The sequence below is a fragment of the Marmota flaviventris genome, chromosome 7 (genome assembly GCF_047511675.1).
Source record: "Marmota flaviventris isolate mMarFla1 chromosome 7, mMarFla1.hap1, whole genome shotgun sequence".
Lineage (NCBI taxonomy): Eukaryota > Metazoa > Chordata > Mammalia > Rodentia > Sciuridae > Marmota > Marmota flaviventris.
Genome location: NC_092504.1, coordinates 1,354,692 through 1,380,075, shown reverse-complemented (window position 1 = coordinate 1,380,075; position 25,384 = coordinate 1,354,692). Strand labels below are relative to the sequence as shown.

Here is a 25,384-nt window from a genome sequence, read left to right as displayed (position 1 = left end):
CAGGGCAGAAGAGGGAGGCACTCTCACTCCAGCGACAGAGGTGAAGCACTGTCCACAGGAAGAGCAAGGGAGTAGCAAACACCACCTGCAAAGACCTGGTGTCAAGCAGGAAGGACAGCAGCGGTCCCAGTGCAGGGCTCTAGGTGATAAGGGAAGCTTCTTCTGCATTGCAATGGGAGGGCCTAAGGGGTTCTGAATGAGGGATGGGACTGACTCTGGGGCCCTCAAGGGGTTGGAATGCTGTGGTAGGGCCCGAGGTCTGGGCAGTGTTAAGCTCTCTGCATCCAACTGGAGACAGATCTGAGGTCTGGGCTTTCATTGCTCTGGTCTTTTCCGACTTACTGATTCCTTCTGCCTTTAGGAAAGTTCACTAAGAGTTTTACTAAAAGCTCACTTACATCTGTTCTCTCATTCCCCCATATCTCCGACTTAATACAATTTGGTAGGTATTTTCAAAGCATTTGTTTTGCAAACTGCTGTCCAAATCCCAGTCCTCCTTTACTGATGTCAACCTTTCTCAATGACTTACGATTTTTAAAAACGCATGTGTAACTAGATGAACCACAGAATCCTGCAGTTTTGACAATTTCTGCGATTTTGTTTCACTTATGAGGGTCGCCTGGCAGTCCTCTGCAACAGCCGACGTCTGGTCTGGGGCGAGGCCCTGGTTCCTGGGCTTCTGCCCTGTGCACTGGCCGCTCTCCCAAGATGGGCAGCAACCGGCCGCTGTCTCCCGGACTTCTGGGAACAACAGCAGTCGGCCACCTGAGGCCGCAGCCCGTCCGGGTCGAGCCCTCGCGTACGCCTGCAGCCGCGGCACCTGCACCCGCACCGCACCTGCAGCGCCCCGGCACTGGGCGCAGCTCCACCCCGCGTTCTGTATGTTGCTCATTCGGTTTGGCCGGAGGCGGGGGACACGGCGCAGCTGAGGGGCCGCGGTGCCCCGGAGGAGGATGGCCGGGACAGGGGATGCGGGGAGGGGAGGGGGCGCGGCCTGTGGAGGGCCAACACGGCGGGGCACCGCCGGGTGGGGAGGCGGAGGCTCGAGCGCAGGGTCGGTAGCTGCCCCTCAGCCGCCCGAGTGGGTCCGGCGCGCCGCCTCGCCGGCAAACAGCAGACCAACGCGAGGCCCCGCCCGCCCGCGCGCCGCCGCGTGTCCCCGCCCGCTCGGTCGGTCGGAGCGCGGCTCGCGGCGCGGCGGCGGCTCGGCACGGCGGCGGCCGAGCGCAGGCGGGCGGGCGCAGCAGCGGACGGCGCCGAGGCCGCCCCAGGCGCGGGGCTCGCTGCGGCTGAGCGCGCCGGACTCGTCGGGGCCCGCGGCCGTCCGCGCCTTTCAATGGGCAGCTCGCACTTGCTCAACAAGGGCCTGCCTCTCGGTAAGGCCGCGCGCGCGCATTTCCGGCCGCGGGCGGGGGCGGGGCGGGCCGGGCGCGCGCGGACGCCGGCTTTGTGTGCGAGTGCGCGTGCGCGCCGGCGGGGGCGGGCCTAGCGGCGTGCGCATGCGTGGCTGCTGCGTGTGAGTGCGCGTGCGCGTGCGCATGCCGTCCCCGCCCGCCGCGGCCGGCGCGGGTGACAAAGGGGCCCGCGGGCCGCACAGGCCGCCGCCACCCCGCGGTCCCGGCCCCGCGCAGTCGCTCCGGCCTTTTTCCTGGAGCGGGGGCGCAAGTCCGGAGGTGGGCCTGTCGTGGGGGCGCCGCGAGGCCCGCGGCGACCTGCGGGGCGGCAGGGCCTGCGGCCTCCCCGGAGTTGGTCTGCAGAAGTCGCGGGATCCCGAGGCCCGCCGCTGGGCGTGCAGCCTCCCCATGCCGCGGCGCCCCCAGCTCTTGTCCACGGGCCCCTCCGCAGTGCTCGCGGGAGCGGCAGGGCGGCGTCCGCAGATCCGGGCCGGTCGGAGGCTGGGCTGCCCCTGGCGGGCGCGCGCCGCCGGGCCGGGCCCCGTGCCGAGGAGGCTCCCCGCCACTGGGTAGCGCAGAGAGGCCTTCTAGGAAGGAAACGGGTGCCCTCCATGGTCAGGAAGGTGAGCCCGAGATCGGTCGTACTGGGGGCCAGCCTTCCCCCGCAGGGCTCACACGCTGGATGTTTACCTTCCCAGTCCCTCGTCTCTTCCTCATTTGTGCTCAAAGAGCACGTGTTCGTCAGAAACAAGAAGGCAAAGGATGCCCATCCGCGGTGGGGTGGTCAGGGCCAGGCCCACTGCTCACCACCATCTGCTCCTGAGTAGGGTCGTGGTGCAGCATGCTCCTTAGAGGAGTGGCTACAGCCAGCAAGAGCACTGGCCCAGGCCCGCCCTTGACCGGTGTGTGTGGTCTCCCAGTTAGTTTTCTGCGACGCCATCTGCAACACGGGGTAGCGCTGGGCTCTATAACTGTGCTTGCGGTTGTTATTTAGCATGGCAGCAGGGTTTGGGGGCCACCCTTTCTCTGACCTGGAAGTCTGTTAGAGATGGCCTTGCAGTGGATATTGTGTTCTCCAGGGTGACATGGACCAGGGCCTGTGGATTCCTGCTGGGACTTGAGGGTCCTGTCCTGGCTGTCATCTGCAGGCTTGCAGTGGGTCTCAGCTGGGTTTGTCTCTAAGGGATGAGCTTGTCTTGACTTGTCAGCGCTGCAGCCATGTTTCTTTTCTGTGGTTTAATCATCTTTGAGCATGTGCTATACCTCTGGGGTGCTCTGTAAGGCTTTGTGGGGGATGTGCACTGGGCTTCATCTGGTTCCCTGGGTGCCCCCATCCTCTGCCTAGCTGCCCAGCCTCCTCTGGGAATGGCTCAAGGCCCAACCTGAGATCTTGCCCTATTTAGCCATAGGAGGTGGCTCTTCAGTTCCTGATTGCTGTGAGATGGGACGGTCATATCTGGCCCCTGAAGCAGGGACTTTCTCTTTAGCTTGAGGTCAGCATTGGGGCCTGGGAGGTTTGGCTAGAGTTCATGGACTGAGGGCCTGGTGAGTGTTAGGGCTGGGACCCCTTCTATTTTTTCTGGGGTTGGTGCTGCCACTTTTTGGACAATCTGTCAGATTGTCACTTGGCACAAGGTCAGCGAGTCTGCTGGAGGAGTGCAGATGGCAGGAGACCATCTCATCAAACGTGGGCACCAGGCTCTCAGCTTTCTGAGATGGGACCCCTGGCCTCCTGCCCCCTTCACCCCAGCTAGCAATTCTGCTGTTTGTCACCTGCCCTTTGAGCTTCGTGTGTGGCACACCTGAAGGTCTGAGATGTGGAGCCAATGCCTTGCAGTTCTGGGAGGCACCTGTTGGGCAGCACTGAGTGCTGCTGAAACCCCTGTGGAGGTCAAGCCCATTCCCACTGTGACCTGGTATCTCCATGGCTCCTTGGCACAGAGTGCTCCAGCTGGTGATTGTATGTACCAAGGTCATCGCCTCCTGGTGATACCTTTTACAGATGCTTATTGTATCCATCCCCCAGCTAGGGGTGGGAGACAGGACTTGGCTTGGGCGGTGCCGGGCAGGGGGCCCAGGCCCAGTCCTCTGCTTTGTAGGGAGGTCTGGCTCCCAGCCCTACGTGGCCAGGACAGGAGGGGAATAGCAGTTTATGGCCAGCTGGTTTTGATTTCAGCCCTGTCACCTGTGTGTGTGGCCTGCCAGCATCCCCTTGGTATCTTACGGTCACTGGGCTGGTCCTGGCAGTTATAGATGTGAGTTCTGTGAGGTGTGGATGTGTCTGGCCTCTGCAGTCTCCAGCATCCCTATAGTCACCCTCTTGTCCATTGGTGTCAGGCAACCCATGGGGTGCTGTCCACATCATGCGTGGTTGCTTTCAGGAATGCAGCGTAGTATCTAGAGACTGATCATTTCTTCCTTACAAAACCAGAAATCTCTTGGGTGGCCAGTCTTCAAGCTGAATGTCTAACCAAGACTGAGTTCTGTGGGGTCATTCCTCTGGACCCATTCCACGTGACTCCCTAGTCAGTCCTGGATCCACGCTGCTGGGGTGGTGATGGTGACATGGCTAGCTCTCGAGGACAGTGTAGGAGCTTGAAGACTTGGAGGGATTGGAATTCAGCCCTGCCCCCTGATTCCCCAGCAGGTTTGGGCTGATTTGGATAGGCTGGGGTGTTCTGCTGCTCACAGGGAGGTACGTGTGTGTGTGTGTGTGTGTGTGTGTGTGTGTGTGTGTGTAAGGCTCCTGGTATGGCCCATGGTGCCCTCTCTGCCACTGTCTTTGGTGGGCTGCTGGTCTCCATTGTGCATCTTGATAGGTCCTGTGACCTTTGTGTTCTGTGTGGGCTGGTTTCCCTGCAGCACATGTGATTTTTTTTTTTAATTTAGTTTTTTTTTTTTTTTTTAAGAGAGAGAGAATTTTATTTTAATATTTATTTTTCAGTTTTCAGTGGACACAACATCTTTATTTTTTTTATGTGGTGCTGGGATCGAACCCAGCGCCCTGCACATGCCAGGCGAGTGCATTACCGCTTGAGCCACATCCCCAGCCCACATGTGATGTTTAGAAAGCTGGGACTCTTCACATCATGTTGGGCTGCTGATGCTATGAGTGTGGGGCTCCCGTTCGCTGCCCGGGAGAAGGTGGTATTCTTGGGTCACGCCCGGGATGTCTGTGTTCCACACACATGCGCACAGACACAGGAGGATGCGTGAGATCCCTCAGCATCCCTGGCAATGAGTCGTGGTGCTGGTCCACACCTTTTCTCACTGTGTTCATCCTGTGCCTTTCCTGGTGTGGTTACATGTGCAGGGGTGGGGTGCTGTGGAGCTCCTGGACTCCTGTGGTCACCATCCCCCATGCCTTTAGCAGCACCTGTCCTCTGGAGGGTTGTGTGGCCCCATACCCTCTGCCTGCTCTCCATGATGCCCTCATCCCTCAGGTGCCCCCTGCCCCACAGGGCTTAGCCCCCCAGGTAGTAGGCTTGTTGTGCTTAGCACCCGCCCACCAGCTTCCACCATATGCAAAAGGCCAGGCTCTGGGCCTTGGGTCCTGGGCAACCCAAGTGGATGTCTCAGTGAAACCCAGATGGCTCTGGTGGGGGGACCAGCCAGTTGGGGACAGCCTGGACTGTTTGGGATGAGTTTTGGGCAGTTGAATCCTGGTCCTCATGAGGGCTGTGAGGATCCGTGTGTGCCCATCAGGTCCCCCAAGACCTGTACTGGGGGCATTGTCTGCCTTGTGGATGGAGGTGACTCAGGCAGGGCATGTGGCCCTGGGGTCTCTTGGGGGTCCCCAAGGGCATTGGTGCACAACGGGGGCCCATGTCATCCAGCAGTCCCCTGGACTTGTTGCCTCCAAAAACCTGGGGGCTGCTGTCCCTTGCCTTACCCGCTTTAAAATAAAATTTCAATTTTAGAACAGTTCTGAATTTACAGAAGAATTACACAGATGGTACTGAGAGTTTCCATGTACCCACCCACCCCGGAGAGCTGTTCCCCCACGTTGCCATCCTGCTGCCATGTGACACATGCGTTAGAGCAGTGGCCTATGTGGAGGTGCTGGCTCGGGTTCCTGCTGCATTTGGGTCTCCCCAGGTGCACAGCTCTGACCACCCTCTGTGGAGTGCAAAGCTGGGTGCCCTGCTGAGGTGTGTGGGAGCAGCCTTGGTGGATACACCCTGGCTCGGCCCTTTAGCCCCATGGTCCTGCCTCTCAGTCTGTGTGTGCAGCACAGCAGAGCCTAGGCACTCTGTGGCCACACTTGTGCCCCTTCCCTTTCCCCACTTGGCTGTGTGGGTTAGGACCTTGCTGGGAGCAGTGAGGGGCCAGTGACAGAGGGCCCCTGAGGGCACACTCGGCCATCTGCCCATTCGGTCGCCCAGTACACTTGGGGCATCCTTGTACCCTTCAGGGAAGGCCCCTTTGCATACTCAGCCCCTGCCATGACAGACGGAGCCCCTGTGCACACCTGGTGCCTGCCTGCCACGTGCTGCTGCCCTCGGATGTTACAAGGATGCTTTGTGCCATGTTTGCTGGTGCTGATGGCTGGAAGCACTTGCTTCCTGGCTGGGGAGGGGACCAAGTGGCTACCCTGGCAGGTCTCCCAGATTGCCCAGGAAGAGCCCCAGGGTGTAAGCACTGAGTGGGGGTTGCTGGTATGGCCCGCAGGGCTTCTGTGAGGCCTGGGTTGTCCTTGTGGTGTCCTGTCCCCAGGTTTTCCCAGGTTCTCCTCTAAGCGGTGTCTGTAGATGGGCTTGGGCCTTGGCCATCTCCCTCTGGGTGAGCTGGGGAGGGCATGGCCTGGCTCATGTGGAGCTCTGGGCTGGGGGCCCACCTGGCTGTGGGCACTGATTGGGGTCACCTCCCTTTTCATGCTCATGTCCTTGTCTTAAGGCATAAAACCACTCCCTGGGTGTCTGGCTTAGTGATGGAGACTGGTGGCCTCTCCTGAAGACAGGGCACCAAGGACCTGTGCATGAGAAGACCACCCAGCCTGGTGACCTGGTGACCTTGGGGAGCTTGGGAGGTGGCAACTCGTAGTTGGGGCTGCAGGGCCATTACGGGAACACCTTGTATATCTGGTAGCATTTCCCTTTTAGAGCAACCGTGTTAAAAGTATTGACAGATATGGGCAAACACTGAGTATTGGCCAATGTTGGTCAGCACTAATTAGATTAAGTATTGATTGGTATTAACGGTGTTGACAGCATTTATGCTCAGGGACAGGGCTGGCAGTGTCAGCTGCCGTGAGCAAGTGGATGGGGTGGGAGCCTGGCCCTGCAGTGCTTTCCTAGTGGGGAGGCTCCGTGCTGCTGAAGGGTCACTGGCTGGCCTGGCCCATCCCATCCCTTCTCCCACAGTGCTACTCCAGTGCCCTCTGCTGGGGAAGAGCCTGGGTAGCCCTGTGGCAGGGGCTGCAGTTCTGGGGCCACATTGCCACCCTGTTTGGTGGCCTTGCATGGTGGGCAGTGAGCCATGCACGTGTCCTAGAAGTTGGTGGCAACTGGAGCCAGTGATGGTGGGTCAGTGTGTATGCTTGGAGCTTCACAGAGAATGAGGGGAGGATGGGCTGGGCTTGGGTCCTGGACTTCTGGCCATGCATGGCCCCTTCTTGTTGAGCTGTCAGAGATGCTGCCTGACAGGTGGTCTTGTCCAACCTATGCTGTTGAGGGGGTGGTGAGGCTGGGTTCCATCTGTCAGTCTGATGTCTAGTCAGACTTCGGTGTCAGCCCCTATGTGGTAACCTCATGCCAAGAACAGGGATCAGGTGCTTGGGTGACTCATTGGCAGGCTCCTGGGGTCTGAACCATTTGTGCTCAGCCTTCTAGGACAGGCCTTGGCCCAGCCAGCCCACACCTTAGTGCCCCCAGGCCCTGGCTACAGCCAGGCAGGAAGAGCCAAGGGCATCGAGGAGCCGAACAAGTGTCGGCTGATTGCTGAGCTGCTTTGGGCAGGGGCAGTGGGACTGGCAGGAGAGTTGGGCAGGACACTGGAGAGCTAGCACCTGGCAACCTTCTCCCGTGGCAAGCCTCACAGAGGCCCAGGAATTGTCCATGTAGGTAGAAGCGACGAGTAGGCTTCTTTCTGCAGTTTCCTCGTCCTGCACCCAGTTCCAACCATACACCCCATGCCTTAGCCTTCCAATGTTTGGATAGTGCTAGCATCCGGGCAGAGCCAGAGGCTTGTGGTGTGGCCACAGCTCAGAGCTGTTCTTAGGTCTGCTTAGGTGACTTTGGGGGCTGGCCTTGGGCCTGGGACCTGCATTCAGAGTGAGCGCCTCATGGGTCTGCACAGGGTACCGTGGGGCCTGCGGCCTGCAGGAGGCCCTTTGTTTCAGGTAGGTCGAGCCAGCGGCCCAGGCGTTGGCTGCATCTGGGCAGGGTCGAGGATGCAGCATGAAGCTTCACCCTCACGGTGTCCTGGAGTCTGAGTGTCAGCTGGACCCTCAATGGCGTTTTAATGTGTCTCTTGTGTTTGATTTTTAGTAAGACTTTGAGCCCGACGCAGGCCTCAGTGGTGCCGTGGAGCAGCGGCCCGAGAGCTTTGGTTGGAGACAATAAGACGTGGGATGAGGCTCCGTGACAGGACGCGGTTCTGCCTGGGGATTCTGAAGACAAAAAGCTTTGGACAGTCGAATTCATGGTCGCGGAAATCCTGCCTAAATTAAGCAATGTCAGGTTGGTAGGGGCTCCTAGAGTCTGAGAGTGGCCTTCTCTGAAGGTGCAGAGGAGCTTGTGCCCACGCTGTGGTGTGAAGGCAGTGCCCTGGCAGTGTGTTGTGGGGCCTGGCTGGCTGAGGTCCCAGCCTCCACCACTCGCTGTTGGGGTGAGGGCAGATGGCCCCCAAAGGGCCGTTTCCTGCACATCCAGCAGGCCTGCATGCAGCCTGTGCTGGGCTTTGTTTCTGTGGACAGGTACTCTAGAGAGGCTCTGAGGTGGGTGCTAGGCCAGGTCTTGCTACAGTAGAGGACAGTGGGTCCTCAGGGCCTCATGGAGCCTTGATGAGGACCCGAAACCCCAGCCTGCCAGCCCAGTGTGGGGCAGCAGGGCTTGATTCTACTTTGGGTTCTCGTGCGGGAACTCATGGAGTCAATGCGCGTCTGGGCCACGCTGCTGCCACAGGATCTTCCCAGCACGGGTGGGCTGTTCTCTCAACCCTGGCCCTCTCCCTGAGACTGGGCTGTGGTTGGGGCAGCTCTTGTGGAGGTGCCACAAGCACACTGGGCTGGGTGGGGCTTGGCTCCTCAACTGGGTCACCCATGCTGGCATCCGGGAGGCTTCCCTTTGGACAGCTGTTTATAGGGTGAGGCCCCTCTGCTAATGAGGCTCCCTGGAGCAAGTGTCCACCATCTGCAGGGCAGGGTCCACTGCTCTGAGCAGGTGCTCCTTGGCCTTAGAGAACTCGTGTGCATGTGGACTTTCACTCCCATTTCTTACAGAGGTTAGAGCTGAAGAATGGGGCTCGTCAGCTCACTTACAGGTAGCAGTAGCATTACCTGCTAAAATAAGTGACACTTTCCAAATCCAGGGTGAGGAGAAGAGTGGCCTCGTTGGCATGTTTGCTTACAGCGTCGGCGGTGTGTATTGGCTCTGTGGGACGCTCTGGTCCAGAGGGAGCCAGAGGGTGAAGGAGTTTGACCTGCAGACCCTACCTCGAGGGCCATGGCCTGGACAGGTCTCAGCACCTCTGGTGTTTCGAAGATGGTGATGTGGGCGCCATCTTCTACTAGGGAGGGGCTGGAGCCCCTGAACCCCAGGAGTGCGGCATATGTGCAGCAGTGCCCCACCTTGTGCAGATCAGCTCTCTGCCCTTTGTAGCCAGGACCCTAGCTGTTTGGCTCTGGGGAGAGCCCTGTGCCTCTCTCCAGCAGATGCCAGCTCCAGGCCTGCTGCACATGGGCAAGATGGTCTGCAGTGCCCAGCTCCGGTTGTCCTTTGAGGCATCACCTTTATGTGCTGTGGATTCTGAGGTGCTCCTTCCCTTCGAGGCCACTAGTGGCTCAGGGCAGCCTCACCCTGCAGGCAGCTGGGGTGGGGCTGGAGCCAAGGTGCAGTGCACCCTCAGAGCAGCTGTTCTGCCAGCTGCAGCTGTCGCACCCTGTGGCCACACTCAGGGGGCCTGCCCAGCCCCTGCTTCTTGGCCTTTTCCTTGCCCCTCATGCTGGTCCAGTGCTTCTGGGGGCTGCTCCTCTTGGGCAGGTCTTGGTGAGGCTATGGGGCTGGATGGGGCTGGCTGTGGCCCTCCCCATGCTTTCTGCTCCAGGGTAACACTTGGGCTGTGTGCTGATTGCACCTTAGAAGCCCGTTTCCCCATCTTGGCCCTGAATGAGGTTTAGTTGTATCACATTTAGAAGAAGTTGGCTTATAGAAGTTCATTTCCTTCTTTTTGGTACTGGTTACTGAATCCAGGGCTTTAGCCATGCTAGGCAGGTGTTCTAAGCTTACCCCAGCTCTAGTTGTCCTGTTCTGGGGGGGTAAGGGGTCTGAATGTTTTTTTTTTTTTTTTGTATTGTTTTTGGTACCGAGGATTGAACCCAGGGATGCTTAACCACTGAGCCACATCCTCAGCCCTTTTTAATTTTATTTGGAGACAGGGTCTTGCTGAGTTTTTTAGGGCCTTGCTAAGTTGTTGAGGCTGGCTTTGAACTCACGATTCTCCTGCCTCAGCCTCCCGGGATCATAGGTGTGTACCACTGTGCCTTGCCTGAGCATATTTTGACCCTCTTCTGTCAGTGTACTACAAACATGCAAAGGGAAATGAATGAGGCAGGCAGGCAGGGAACACATGCTCAAGTCCCCTGGTGTCCCCCCTGGAAGTTCTGGGCAGCCAGACATGTGGCTCTAGGCAGAAAAAAAATGATGGGCATTTCCCTAAAGCCCACTGCATGTGGTCTGCACGTTCCAGGGCTGAGAAGGTGACCCCACAGTGGAGAGCACAGGCCCAAGACCCCCCACTCCCAGCAGCCCAGAGTTCCCCAAGAGCCTCCGTAGCTCTGCACCTGGGAGGGTGATGGGGCTGCCGCTGGACTGTGTGCCACTGTCAGTGAGCCAGCAGGTTGGGCTGTCTCCCCTTTCTTTGCGGAGCCCGTCTGCACGCAGTGTGCAGTAGGCCTCCTCGGGCTTGGCTTTCGCCAGCCCTGGGTGGGGCCACAGGCATCAGCTGGGCTGCACTGCTGCAGGGCTCTGAGTGGCCTGTCCTGTTTTGCAGGCGTCCGACCCCCGATCATGAACGGGCCCATGCACCCTCGGCCCCTGGTGGCACTGCTTGACGGCCGGGACTGCACGGTGGAGATGCCCATCCTGAAGGACGTGGCTACGGTGGCCTTCTGTGACGCGCAGTCCACGCAGGAGATCCATGAGAAGGTAGTGCTGGCATCCCTGCCTGGGGTTAACCCACTTTCACGTGGGGTTGAGGGGCTGAGGGCGGGGCTGGGGCGCACAGAGTGTGGGCTGACCTCGCCATGGCCTGGGCCAGTATGTGTCACCCCTGACTGGTATTGGTGTAAGTGCCACCTGGATGTGAGTGGTCCCTGCTGTTGTCCCTGGCCCCATCAGAAGGTGGAGACAGAGTTCACTCTGTGGCTTCTTGATTGACTTTTACCATGACCAGTTCTCTCCCAGAAAGCAGAACTAGTGTCGGCTGGAATTGCTGGAAGCAGCACCTTGTGCCAGAGGCCATCAGCAGCTGCTTCCAGTGGGCACCACTGTCTCCTGGGCCTTGGCGTTGCCTACAAGTTCTCCTGGTGCACGTGGTCAAGTGGTCAGCAGCTGGCAACTCATGGCTGTTCACCGAGATCCACAGGGTCCCTCTGTGATGTGAACTATGTTAATCTGGTCTCTAAGTGACCCAGAATGGCCTTTCCACAGAAGACAGCTACAGAGGCTGTGTAAAGCTATTCACCTCTCAGAAGCTCTGTGAGCTGGCAGCCAGGACCATGGTCTTCAGGTGTGGGTGGACTTTGCTTCTCTGGAAGGAGCAGCTGAGCTCTGCTGAGGGGCCTGGCGCCCACAGCCCGGTTGAGCACACCCTTGCAGGGTCTGCTGCTGACCGCACCACTGTGCACTCCCCAGAGGGAGACATGCAGCAGGCCCCAGGGGTTTCTGCAGGCCGTCAGGGATCACTGTCCAATGGACTGAGGCAAGATGAGCATGGTACAGCAGGAGCAGAGGTGCTGGCCTCCAGGAGCCTGGCTGGCTGTGGTCGCCTGCTCCTACCACAGCTGGAGAGAAAAGGCAGGCTTTGAAGAAGAGGTGATAGCGACATGGAGGAGGAAACAGAGGCCGCAGCTGGAGAGCGCGTTTCTGCAGGGCCCATTTAACTGCCTTGCACACCAGGGGCAGAAGTCTCCACCGGGCTCCATGTGCAGGGCGGAGAGGAGTGCAAGCACGGCACTGCGTGCTCCAGCAGACCTCAGGAAGAGGCCCCAAGCAGAGGGTGAAGCCAGAACAGCAGAGAACTTCCAAAAGTGAGAGTTGTAAACGACACCTTAAAAATGTGCTGCGGTTCTGCAGGGTAGACGCTGGGGCCACTGCTCTGGAGACCCCTGCCCTCTAAACATGCACTTACAACTACATCCACTGGGACTGGTGAAGGTGCAGGAAGTTTGATGCCTTGAGGAGCCCAGGTGCCTATTAGGGGCAAGTGACCCCAGACGGGTGCATCAAGCAACGGGATTTCACTAGGAACAGGAGGGGAAAAAAGGGCTGGTACTGCAGTGAGTCAGGTCTCAGCAGCAGTGTACTGGGGAAGGCCAACTCAGGGTGCCACACAGCAGCTCTGCCCTCAGGGAGGAGTCAGGGTGGGAGCCAGGAGTGCGGGGTTGACACTCGTGTGCCGTGTGGTGCAAGGAAGTGTGGGGACGGGAGCTTGTGCCTGAAGGGAAGACAGGAGTGGACAGGGTCTCAGGGTCTCCAGCAGTACTGGAGGTGAGGTCTAGGACAGAGCAGATGTTTCCCCCCAAACCATAATATACCAGGACTTTCTCAACAAATTAACAGTCAAACAGATAGACAAGTGGACAGAACCCTAGTGGGCCGGGGGCAGGGGGCTCAACAGGCAGCAGACTTGCGACCCTCTGTGTCAGCCCCCGGAGGGGCAGTAGGAGCCCTGCTGTAGGCCGAGCATGCTAGAGGTACCAACAGACTCTGCCTAAGGACAGACTCTCACTCCAGGAATGGGAGAGCGTGTTAGGAACTGTGAATCAGCATTCTCAGAGGTCAGAAGTGGCACCTAATTGAAAAACAAGAGCAGGTACCAGAGGGCAGAATCCTCCAAGAGCTGGAAAGAGCTGGGAGTTTAAATGTGCATGAAAAAGTTTGTGACAGCAAGCTTGACACTGTTGAGGAGGCCTCAAGAAAGAGGTGGAGTTCAGGAAGGAAAGGGGCACCAGGAGCTCCAACACGTTGCTGGTGCTGGTCCCACTCGGTCCTGAAGGAGGGCTTCATTCTCCCAGTATGCTTGCTGCTGTGTGGCCAAGTGACGGTTCACAGGGAAAGGGCAGTGGGAGTTCTGTGTGCAGATCTCCCTCCTCTCTTTCTGCTGACTGGAAACCAGGTGTGATGGCTAGAGCCTGGGTGGCACTTTGGACCACAAGAGGGAATGCGTGTACTGGGAGTGGCAGAGCAATAAGACAGGAGCTTGGGGCCCAGATGGCTGTGGAGATGCCACAGAGCCCTTAGGCCACTTGCCCCAGGCTTTGGCCCTGGGAATGTGTCCCATCTTGTCACTGCTTTGGAACAGCACTGCATTCACAGCTAGTTGGAGTCATCGTCTGAATGTCTCAGAGGAGGGAACATGTCATCAAAGCCAGAACTAGTGAAGAAACGCTTCCAGGGCTCAGGGGAGACGTGCTGTCCTGCCACAAGCCCGGGAGGAGCACTGGGGGCCCACAAGACACCCCAGTGGGTGCTGTTCAGCTTCTGAGGGCAGAGAATTTCCAGCCAGGGTCACAACATCTAACCTAACTGCTGAGCAGCCACAGAGCAGGGAGCAGCAGGGAGGCCAGGGAACCAGGAGTCTGCTGCACCCAGGGGCACTGGGCATCCAGAGGGCCTGGCCAGGTCGAGGTTCTGGGGACACACAAGAAATACAATGATGCCATATGCAGCAGAAGCCACCGGAAGCCTTGTAGGGTGGTGGGTGGAGATCCAGCTATAGGCTGCATTACCCTGGACCTGGGGACCCAGCTGCAGTTACATCTGGGACCAGGCCAGAGGACAGAGACCGCGGTGCAGGACCTGTCACCATCTAATCTTGGGAGTCTTCCCACAGTGCATCCAGACCACAAGACTCAGGGACAGTGACATGGAATGGGCAGTGCTGTCTGGTGTGTGAGCAAAGTGCTGGTGAGCTGAGTCCAGGCCACTGTGGGCAGGCAAGGAGGGACCTAGCGAAGCACCTCACGTGGGCCACGTGCAAGGCCGGGGCAGTCCTGGGAGTGCTCCAGGGAGCGGGAAAGGGGTTAGACTGCCTGATGCAGGGGATGGGTAGTGGACCTCAGTGGCAGGGCCCAGCCGGCCTTGTGGAGATGGCCCGAGGCTCCTGCACAGTCCCCACCGTCAGTCAGCAGGGGCAGTGCTGTGGTCCTGCCACTGAGTGGGCGCGTTCGCTGCCCCCTGGGCAGCGTCATGCATGGAGCAGGCCGCCCCTGCTGCTGTAGCGACTGTGGCCCTCGGCCTGCACAGGCAGAGGAGCCTCTGGAGCACAGGTGAGGGGCCGAGGGCAGCGGGACTGTGCCGTGTTGGGCTGTGGCCCTGCGTGCTCTCAGCCGCCACCCTGGCCTTGGTTTGAAGTGGTGTCCAGTGAGCCCCCTCAGAACCTGCTGTCACAGAAGTGTCCAGGGGTCAGTTTCCACCCAGGTGACGGCTGATTCTTGGGAAGTCAGCACACACCAGGCCTCCCATGGCCTTCTGCAAGCCTGGGTCTTGTGTTATCCCCATCCTAGCCATGTGGACACTGAGCATATGGGGGTTAGTCACCAGCCTGATCACAGCTGGTCGAGGGGGACAAGTGAGTGGATGCTGGCAGAGTGTGGCTTCTGGGAGGCTAACCTAAAGGGACAGACCTAGTACACCCACCGCCGGCCGACTTTCTCCCCAGAGGGCTAATGCAACACCCAGGAGCAGAGCGGCCACTTGGCAACCACTAAAGGGACTGAGGCACTGAAGCTGCAACCTCCGGACCACTCACCACCACAGCAAGCCTGTTCCCAGGAGGCTTTTGTCCTGAACCAAGCACAAGCCTCAGTCCTCCCCCTACTGCGCCCACACTGGTGTGTGTGGTGGTGAGTCCACCCAGGGAGTCAGCCGGCTCTGCTGTTGGTGCAGTGGGCAGTGCTCAAAACCTGGGCTCTGCAGACGCACTGGTTTCTGTTTCTAAGAACATGACTCAAAACAAACATGCCGGTATCTAGGCTCCTGTTCTGTTACTAAAAACATACTCAGTGGAAAAAAAAGGGCAACATGAAAAAAATTTAGACTCGTAGATGGGCAGATGACGCTCTGACATGCGTGTCACAGTGGAGGCAGACGCCAGCTGGCACTGCAGAACTCTGGGCTCCAGCACTGATGGAGCGTCCACTGGCCCCTCCATGGTGGGCTGCAGCAGTGCTCAGCGAGGCTTTTCAGAGACACAGTGGCTTGTGTCTGTGTGACAGGAAAACAGACAATGGTTTTGCCACAGAACTCAGTGCTGGAGGCCACCTGAGGGCCACAGCGGGGTGTCTAGGTACCTGGTGAATCTGCTGTGCCTTCTGTGGTATAGTCAGATGCTGTTCTTCAAGACTCTTCTGCCATGATAGATGGACAGGATAAAAAAGCCGTCCACTGTGTGCTTATGCCAGCACACGTCAGGCCTGCCCATGGCCAAGGGACCCATAGGCATCCCGCCCGGCCAGGCTGGACTCCTGGGGTCTCCCCTGGTGCCACTCCTGCTCTGTCCGGGATCTGCCTGTCTTCTGGCATGGGTAGCCTGGCCTCAGCCTCACCTGCTGCTGCCCTGCAGAGGTGGTCCTCCCCCTCCTGCGCCCACACTGCGCAGGCACAGGGGCCTTTTTGACCCTGACCACTGTTCCCTAATCCTGTCCATACTACATAAATGGGTCCAGGGGTCTGGCCCACCCACCTTGTCAGGCCCCAGGGAGTTGGAACCTGGTCCTGTGGGCAGGGTGTAGGGGCATGGCCACGTGTGGGTGTGTCTCGGGGCAGGGCCACATTCGAGGTGCGCTTGGCGCCCGCCTAGTTGAAGGCACTGCTGGGGATGGTGCCTTGCATCGTGCTTCTTGGCTTGGAGCTGCCCTTTGGGGCTGCTCTATGCATGGCCAAGCCAGGAGCAGGACGGTGCCGGCCGCTGTGGCCACTCAGCACTTTTTTCCTCCTCCCCGGCAGGTGCTGAACGAGGCGGTGGGCGCCCTGATGTACCACACCATCACGCTGACCAGAGAAGACCTGGAGAAGTTCAAAGCTCTACGAATAATCGTGCGGATCGGCAGTGGTTTTGACAACATCGACATCAAGTCGGCTGGGGACCTAGGTAGGGTGCAGCCCTGGCTCACCTGGAAAGGTGTGCTCCAGTAGATAGGCGCCGGAGAGGACTGCCCCACCAGGAGCATGGGGCAGATACACAGGCCGACAGCACAGCAGTGCCCAGCCAGGCTGGGCCAGTAGCTGCTGCGTTCCATTGAGTCCTTTACCCCCTCTCTGGTGGTGGCAGAGTGGTGGCTCAGGGTCCAGCCCCTCAGTGCTGTTGGTTGGCATGTGTCGCCTGGCTTGTCCTCTGCTCCAGGGACTGCAGAGGCAGAAACGTGTGGATCCTGCTGCACGGCGATGCCTCCGCTGGCCTGCCCTCCTAGGACAAGCAGGCAGCGTCCCTGGGCCAGGGGCCCCACTCTGTGCCATCTCTCCTGTCCCTGGGATTCCAGGCTGGGGCTCCACCTTGTTGTCGGGGACACTTTGAGACCTGGCCACTTTGGTTTCTCCAGGCCTGATGGGTTCCTGGGACCCGTCTACCCTCAGGTGGCAGTTTTGTGTGGAGTCTCACAGGCTATGTGGCTAGCTCCCCCAGCCTCCCATGTTTGATGGTTCAGCGTGTCATTTCTGGAGGGCAGTATGGTTTCTGTCCTGAGTCCTCCCTTTGTCAGACCCCCCTCAACACTTGGGGCAGGTCTTGGAACAAGCTGGAGGCGAAGGTGTTCAACAGGAAGTAGGAGCGCCTGGCCGGGGGGCAGTGTGCGGGGAGGTTGGTGGCTGAGGGCCAGGAGGCAGGGTGGAAGGAACCTCTGTCCTGTAGAACAGGCTCAGGTGCTTTCTCAGTGCCTGGACCCTGTGCCTCAAGACATCTGGGGCACTGTTTGGTGGGCAGCGCAAGCCCTGTCTGACTGGCTCTGCCTTTCGGCATTGGTCTTGTCTGTGGGGAGCAGGCAAGGGGCACAGGGGTGCACAGGGCCTGAGGGGATCACTAAGGCCTGGGGCCAGGGCCTGTTTGCCTGGAGAGCCCAGGGAAGCAGTCGGCAGTGATGCCCATGAGTGCTGGCTGGTGGGGAGAGACCCTGCCCTCCTGTGGCCTGGCTGGGGGGGAGTCCAGTGCTGACCATCTTGTCTTCTCTGCTACCAGCACATCCCAGGTCCATGGACCATGAGGAAGGGTCAAAGCAGCCTCTTTGCCCTTGCCGACTGGTCACTAGTGTGTGCGGTGCAAGGCTGCAGACGCAGTGTGCAGGGTACCGCAGGGTGGACAGAGTCAGACCCCACGTGCCTGGGGCTGGTCAGTCTGCACTCCCAGCAGGTCAGCGTGGCACATGTTGTCTGAGGCCTTCCAGGGTGGCCATGGGATATGTCCCCTGGCATTCTGCTGGTGAAGCATGTCATTAAGGACGTGCCCCAGCACCATGGTCTGTGTGTCTGTCCCGGAGGCCGGGCTCTGCCTGCATCTGGGGTGATGTGTGTGTGTCGTCCCCACAGGCATTGCTGTCTGCAACGTGCCTGCAGCATCTGTGGAGGAGACCGCGGACTCCACCATGTGCCACATCTTGAACCTGTACCGTCGGACCACTTGGCTGCACCAGGCATTGCGGGAAGGCACGCGGGTCCAGAGTGTTGAGCAGATCCGCGAAGTGGCCTCAGGAGCCGCTAGGATCCGCGGGGAGACCTTGGGCATCATTGGACTAGGTGCGTTGGCCATCGAGGCTCAGCACGCACAGCCCAGGTGCGTCTGCTGCCCCTTGCCCATCTCATGCTCAGGAGAAGATGAGGCCCAGGCTCACTGTGGCTGCAGCACTGGTCCCTAGCCCAGGGCCAGGACTGAGGAAGAACAGCTCAGGGGCAAGGGCATGCTTCACACACATGGGGGTACACTTGGGCACACTGGACACCACACTCAGATGGCATATAGGCACGGGACACACATGCTGTGCACGTGGCCCTGGGGGCACGTGCACAGCCCACACCCAATGTGGAGCCCTGGAGTGGCTGAGTGGACACAGCTATCAGATGAGGACCAGGCAGCCCTGGGCCCTTCCCAGCACCCCTGCCAGGGTGGTGTCCTGACTCCCTCCTGTGCTCCATGTGCTCCCTCGCTGTGGCTGTGTAGCAGCTGGGCCCCTCCCCTGACCCTGTAGCTGTCTCTGTCTCGTTGGTGCCCATCTCTCTGGTCCTGTGTGGACAGTGCAGGAACTCATTTCTGGGCACTCAGCTTGTGACCGAGTGCCTGACCCTTCCTGTCTCCAGCTGTACCCAGCACCTGCTGACCTCAGCCTGCCTCTTCCAGCACTGAGGGGTGGGGTGTGCTTGGGTTCCCGAGTGAGGAGGGAGAAGAGGTGGAGGGTGTGCCTGGGGTAGGCCATCTTTAGCTGGAAGTCACTGTTACTGTCTGCTGGTCAGTGCCCTAGATCCCTGAGTGTGCCCTTCTCGTGGCCCAACAGAGGGATGGGATGGCGCTTCCTGCCTGGTGCTGAGGTTTGCTGAAGGGTGGGAAGACAGGTGAGGGGCTGCATAGCTGGGCTTCAGGGTATTGGCACGTGGGTCTGGGTGGCTGCTCTGGCCCCTGGGGTGGACTGGCCAGGCAGCCTTGTACTCTCAGGGTGTCCAGCATCAGAGCAGGCCACGGGGGCTGTGGGGGAGCTGGCTGTGTCCAGGTGCCCCTCCTGCAAACCCAGGCACACTGCCTTTCCCGGGTTTCCTTTATGGCTGCTACTCCTGCCTGCCCCAGGGTGCAGTCTGTTCTGCTTCATCAGGACCATCTGGTGGCTCCATTGTGCCAGCCATGTGGCACTGGGGGCGCGTGCACAGCCCACACCCAATGTGGACCAACAGAGGGATGGGTTCCCGAGTGAGGAGGGAGAAGAGATGGAGGGTGTGCCTGGGGTAGGCCGTCTTTAACTGGAAGTCACTGTCACTGTCTGCTGGTCAGTGCCCTAGATCCCTTGGGCACAGGTCCCGCCATTGGGCACGGGGCTCCTGTGTTGCTGCAGCCCCTCCTTGGGATGGGGCTCGACTACAGGTCTTTGCTGTGCTGCTGTAGACAAATCTGAGACCCCCTGCTGTTGCCCTCTCTGAAGCTCAGTCCCTGGCCTGCTGCCTCCCTGTGCACACCATGGAGCGAACCGTGTGGCAGTGTTGTGGACCTGCCGCGTTTGTGCGGTCGTGATGGCTTCCACGCAGTTGAACTTAGTGTTGGTGTTTATGTTCTCAGCCCTGGGTTGGAACTCAGGGTTTGGTGTGCAGGGCAGACACTCCGCTGAGCCACACCCCAGCCTGTGTTGGGTGTTTGCTGCTGTTTTAAAGGGCATGTCTCGTGTCCCCACGATGGTCAGCATTGGGAAATCCAGGTGATACGTGTGCACTGACCACACAGTTCACTGAGGTCTAGCGTGTGGACTCCTCGGGAGCTCTACAGGCCAGGGCTGCCCCTCTCCTCTCTGCTCTCGGTGTCTGTGTGCTTCTTAGCATGGGTCTAGTGGAGCAGCCTGTGGCTGGCCTGCTGCACCTGGCTGCCCCGCTCTCTGGATGGGGTGTGGCTGCTGTGTGTCTTGAGTCCTTTTCCTCTCAGGACCTGCCTTTTGTTCTTTGAAAGGTCTCTGAGCCTTTCTTTCTGTCCTGTGCAGTGGGCAGGTTCCCTGGCCCTTCCCGCTGTCAGACCTGCCCAGTGAGGTCCACTTCAGCAGTGGTTTTCAGGTCTGGAACTTCTGTGTGGCACGTTCACAGTGAGGTTCTGGTCAGCCGGTTCCACCCCCGCCGTCTGTGCTTCTGAGGGTCTTCCTTTTTGCTGGGAGCTACCTTTCCTCCTCCACGGTGACATGGAGTGCAGGCCTCACGTGAACAGCAGTGACGGGAGTAAATTGCATTAAGGCTCAGAGTGGCTGCTTCTGCCCTTCAGGAGCCCAGGTGAGGGCCAGCGGTCAGCTGGTGCTGGTCCTGGGCTTTGGTTACTTTCTACAATCCAGGTCTTCAGAGCGCTCCACGGCAGCCCATCAGGTGAGGGGATTTGTCTGCCTCCTGCACAGCCGCGCCTCTCGGTGCTGGGTGTGCTGTCCGCACCAGTCCCCTGCGTCCTCAGCAGTAGCCCCTGGCAGCCTCCTGTGACCTAGAACCGAAAAGGCTGGTCATCTGTCTGCAGCACCCTGTCTGCCTGTGGGCTGCACCTGTGCCCATCCTTGCCCAGCAGCCCCTCTCATAGTCCTCTGAGACCCCGCCTGGCCTGACCCACCTCCCACAGGGTGCTGGGTGCCCTTGCTCGGGGCCACTGTCTGGAGCTGCTGTCTGGTGCTCCGCCTGGTGCTCCGCCTGGTGCTCCGCCTGGTGTTCCGCCCTGCTGTTGTCTGGCTCCCGCCCATCACCTTAAGTCTGATGCTCCACTTTCTCAGGGTGGCTTGCCCCATCACCTACCCTGCCACCCTCTGCAGCTGTACCCACATCCCTCCTAGAGCTCTGGACAGTCACTGCCCCGTGTGGTCAAGGGAGACCACCGTGCTATGGGCCCCAGCTTGGCAGGCTGTGATACCCGTCTTCTGCTGAGTCCAGTGTGCAGTGGGTGTGTGCAGCTGGCCCCACATCGCAGCCCACAGCTTGAGCCTCCCATGCCAGGGCTGTGCCTGCCTCAGGCGGCCGGGTGGAAGCAGCCGTGGATGCCGTGGGGCCAGGGAGGAAGGCAGGGACCTCTCTCTGACCCTGGATTCTCAGGAACGAGGATCCCTTGGGGTATCTGACGGGTCTGACGGGTCTTCCTCCTGTGCTGTTCATGGGTGGCTGGAATTGAGATTCCAGCAGCCTTTGATGAGTGGACCTAGTAGTGGACTGGGGAGGGGCTGAGCAGGCAGGAGTGTGGGGCCTCCCTGCCTGCTGGCCTGGTGGGTCAGCCCTGGGGCACGTCTGACGCCGTCTCCACCCTGCCAGGTCGTGTGGGGCAGGCGGTGGCGCTACGGGCCAAGGCCTTCGGCTTCAGCGTGCTCTTCTACGACCCGTACCTGTCGGATGGCATGGAACGGGCCCTGGGGCTGCAGCGAGTGAGCACCCTGCAGGACCTGCTCTTCCACAGCGACTGTGTGACGCTGCACTGCGGCCTCAACGAGCACAACCACCACCTCATCAACGACTTCACCGTCAAGCAGGTGGGCGAGGCGCCTGCAAACGCCTTCCCAAGCAAGATGCCAGCTGGGGGTCCACTCCTGGCAGGGGAGTGCAGGGCTCCAGGCCCTTCACCCCTGGGGGCCCCACCTGCTGTCCGTCCCAGACTCTTACAGCCACACAGAGGATGCCAGCCCCTGCCACCTGGATGCTTAGTGGCCAGGCTGGGCCACATGACACTGCTCAGAGCCAGGTTGTATGGCCAGGGGGCAGGAATGGGCCAAGGAGAAGCCATTCTGACTCCGGTGGCACTGGGCCACCATGGTCCATCACGGCCAGACTGGGTCGCTGGGATGAAACAGGGAAACTCTTACCAGGAAGGAGGGGGCGGTGGAACTCGCCACGGCAGAGCCCCTGCAGAGGAGCTGCCTGTGTGCTCCCTCATCCTGGGGCTTTGGGGGCTCATTGCAGGGTTGGAGCCCCCACTTGTGGGTTGAGGCTCTGCTGGAGGAGGCCAGAACAGCCTGGAAGAGGAGGAAGCCATGTTGGCGCATCCACTGTGGCCAGAGGCCTAGAGCTGGGGCAGTGGGCTCTGGGCTGGGGCCTGTCCCCGTGGCCACCTACTCTCTGCTCCAAGTCCCTGACACACTGCCCTCTGCCCAAGCCCTCTCTGGCAGGGGGGAAGTGGGTTGCTCCTAGATGTGCCCTGGGGCACAGGCGTCCGTGCTCACCGCCTGCCTGCCGTCCTGTCTTCCAGATGAGACAAGGGGCCTTTCTGGTGAACACAGCCCGCGGCGGGCTGGTGGATGAGAAGGCGCTGGCCCAGGCCCTGAAGGAAGGACGCATCCGTGGCGCGGCACTGGACGTGCACGAGTCGGAGCCCTTCAGGTCCGTGTGCCTGTGCTGCACCTGTCCCTGGTCTCCAGGGGCCTCTGGCTGGGAGCAGGAGTTGCTGGCTTAGCCCGGTGGTGAGGGCAGGAGCAGAGCCGTCCCTTTCTTGGTCCCCCCAGGCTTGGAGAGCACCAGGCCCTCAGGCCATCAGTGGTCTCCATAGGTTGTGGCCTGCGGTAGCCAGGGGTCAAGGGGACTGTACTTGGCTTTGTGTCCAGCCTCACCACTCTGAGCTGACCTTCCTGGGCCTGGGCTGTGCCACGTGGGCAGGGCCTCAGGGACACATCTGCTTCCCAGCCTTCCCAGCTGTGGAGGGGCCACAGAGGGGAATGCGGTGTCCGAGGACTGGGGGGCGTCAAGAGCTCTGGGGTGGGGCCCTGCCCTTGTGCACAGGTGCCCGAGGTGTGACACAGCACCCTGACCCAGGCCTGGCCGCCTCCTGCCCCTGCCCTCTAGTGCTCAGCCCACTGACCTGTGACGCGCCATCCTTAGTTTCAGCCAGGGGCCCTTGAAGGATGCGCCCAACCTCATCTGCACCCCCCACGCTGCGTGGTACAGCGAGCAGGCGTCCATCGAGATGCGGGAGGAGGCAGCCCGGGAGATCCGGCGAGCCATCACAGGTGGGGAGCGCGCTCTGACAGTCTGCTGCAGCCTGCGCTGCGAGGGTGTCGTGCTCTGTTCCCCTACCAGGCATTCCTGTGGGCATAGACAGGGCTGAGCCCAGGACCCCATGGTACCCAGCAGAACAAGCTCAGGGCTGAGGGAGGAAGGGTCCCAGGGCTGCTGCAGCCTGGGGCCTGGAGGCACCCACACCCTTGTGCCCAGGTGGTGCTGGTCTCCTGCAGGGGACAGCACTTTTAACCTGGGCACTGTTGTCCTCCTGCTGTACCCCCAGGCCGGATCCCTGATAGCCTGAAAAACTGCGTCAACAAGGACCACCTGACGGCTGCCACGCACTGGGCCAGCATGGACCCTGCTGTGGTGCACCCTGAGCTCAACGGGGCTGCCTACAGGTGAGCAGGCAGGGCTTCAGCCTGGAATCTGGACCCCGCAGGGACCTCGGGCTGGGGACATGGTCCTAGCCAGGCCCGGTGGTCACAGAGTGTGGAGCTGTCCACTTGCCTGAAATCCTATGAGAACTGGGCCTCTTGGAAGGAGCCACACAGGGGGAGCTTCTAGGGCCTGCTGGACAGCACTCTGCAGAGGCCACCAGTGAAGCGGAGTGGTCCTGGGGAAGGAGAGGACCTGGAAAGGCCAGGCAGGACGTGTTCCGGCACTGGGGGCGCTCGACGGGGTCTGCCCCACCCTGGACCCTCGGTGTCAGTGCTGCTGTGGGGGGCCCCTCCCACAGCGACCTCACTTGCCCACCCTCCTCTCCCAGCAGGTACCCCCCAGGCGTGGTGGGCGTGGCCCCCACTGGCATCCCGGCTGCAGTGGAAGGCATCGTACCCAGCGCCATGTCCCTGTCCCACGGCCTGCCCCCTGTGGCCCACCCACCCCATGCCCCTTCTCCTGGCCAAACTGTCAAGCCTGAGGCGGATAGAGACCACACGAGTGATCAGTTGTAGCCCGCGGGGAGCTCTCCAGCCTCGGCGCCTGGGGAGGGCACCGTGCACCCCAGCCCGGAGTGTGCAGAGAGGCGCCCGCGCCCGCGCCCGCGCCCTGCGCCCCAGAGACTGGCCCAGGCGTGTGCAGGGCACGAGGCAGCGCAGCCTCTGTGTCGACTGTAGTTGTCCCGTCCTGTGGGCTGGCTCACTGTCCTGTGTCCTTTGCGTTCCTCGTTGAGCAAAAGAAGTTAGTAGTCAATTCTCTCATGGATGTTCTTGTCTGTGTGCAGTCTTTAGGACATGACGGGGGATTCGTTTGCTTAGCTGTCAACAAAAGCCAGCCGCGGGACCTGTGGCCGTGGTCTGAGCTCCCTCTGCTGGACGCCCGCCGCGGCCCCTTCTCAGGACTTGGGTCCTTCCCGCTTCCTTCATGCCGCACAGTGCACTGTTTTTTCTACCTGCTTGTCTTATTTTTAGAATAATTTAGAAAAACAACAAAGGCTGTTTTCCTGATTTTGGCATGAACCCCCTTGTTCCAAATGGAGACGGCATCTCAAGCAGCTCAGAGGAGGGGGCGCCTGGAGCTCCCTGTGCTGACTGACCAGGGGGCGGCGGTTGCCAAGTCCCGCCTGCGCCCGTGCCGTCCTGCTGATGTGGTAGGCTAGCAATATTTTGGTTAAAATCATGTTTGTGACTGTAACCATTTGTATGAATTATTTTAAAGAAATAAAAGTCCCAGAAAGAGCCGGCACGCCTGGCATCTCTTGAGTGGCTTCATCTGTGGAGACACCTGTGGGCCTCAGTCCTGACTTTCGTGTCCCAGGGCCTGACTTGGCTCTGTGGGAGCAGGCAGCTGCAGGGAGGCCCCGAGCAGGGGCAGCAGGGAAGGGGCTGTGGCCCCCTGCGTGCCAGGCCCACTCTGCCTGTGGGGAAGCCACCCTGCCTCAGCTGGGCCACTGGTTGAGCAGCCTCCTGACGCCCGTGAGCTTGTCCACGGGCCTCAGCTGGGCCTCCACCCCTCTTGTGCTGACCACAGCTGTGGCTATGCTGTCCCTCCTATGCCTGTGGTCCTGAGGCTGCCCAGGCCAGCAGAACAAAGGCCTGTGCTCCCTGGGCCTCCCCCATCGTGCCAGACGTATCACCTGGGTGCCCAGCATGTCCTAGGTCCCCCTTTCCCGCTGCTGTGGACTGTTGAGCTCCTGTGTGGCCCTGTGCAGTGGCACGGCCTAGGCTCGCCCTGTGTGAAGGTCTGGTGGGACACCTGAGAGTGTGGCAGGCATGTCGCTCACCTTGCCCACAGCCTGTCCTCCAGCAGCTTGCAGTGGCCTCTGAGGTCTCCTCCCCGTGGCTGCACTCCTGCTCCCCGCCCTGATGTGATTCTCCACTGTGGCTCTCTGGGCTTGCAACCTGTACCAGTGGCTCTGTGTGAACCTCCTGGGCTGGGTCCACATCCTGGAGAGGCACAGGGCTGGGCTCGGGCCCTGGCACTCCAGCCTGAGACCTGCGTGCCTTCGGCAGGTGTGGGAGACGCACAGGCAACGAAGCAGGAGGGCCAAAGGGTGCGGATTCTCCCCACAAAGCCCTGGGGCCCTGGGGAAATCAGACTGGGCCCTGGGACAGCCCCATGGGTAAGTGGCCCTGAACTTAGAAGAATTCCTATTATTATCATTATCATCAATTACGGGACAGGATCTCGCTAAGTTTCTGAGGCTGGCGTTGAACTTGCCATTCTCCTGTCTCAGCCTCCCGAGCCGCTGAGACCACAGGCCTGCACCAGCGCCCGGCTAGAATACCTAGTCTTATAGTCAGGGTGTGTGTCCACCCCTCAGCAAATAGCAGCAGGCTAACACAGGTGCCCACAGACGGCAGCAAGCTCAGGACTGGAGAATCAGACAGCTGGGCAGGGTCCCTCTGGACCCTGTGGACTGTTGAGCTCCTGTGTGGCCCTGTGGAGTGGCACGGCCTAGGCTCGCCCTGTGTGAAGGTCTGGTGG

The 25,384-nt window shown here is 60.2% G+C and overlaps 1 protein-coding gene across 2 annotated transcripts; it reads left to right on the top strand.

The window, feature by feature from the left end:
- The first annotated feature begins 1,219 nt into the window (after positions 1–1,219).
- Positions 1,220–24,142, top strand: Ctbp1 (C-terminal binding protein 1). Of its 2 annotated transcripts, none has more exons than XM_071614069.1 (9): positions 1,220–1,376; positions 10,605–10,759; positions 15,782–15,926; positions 17,354–17,560; positions 20,783–20,997; positions 21,711–21,841; positions 22,337–22,464; positions 22,740–22,857; positions 23,229–24,142. In XM_071614069.1, the coding sequence occupies exons 1-9, from the start codon at positions 1,337–1,339 to the stop codon at positions 23,410–23,412; spliced, it is 1,323 nt and encodes a 440-aa protein (XP_071470170.1). In that variant the 5' UTR covers positions 1,220–1,336; the 3' UTR covers positions 23,413–24,142. The 2 variants fall into 2 exon arrangements, with proteins under 2 accessions (XP_071470170.1, XP_071470169.1); XM_071614068.1 differs by having other exon boundaries at positions 23,226–24,142.
- Positions 24,143–25,384: the final 1,242 nt, after the last annotated feature.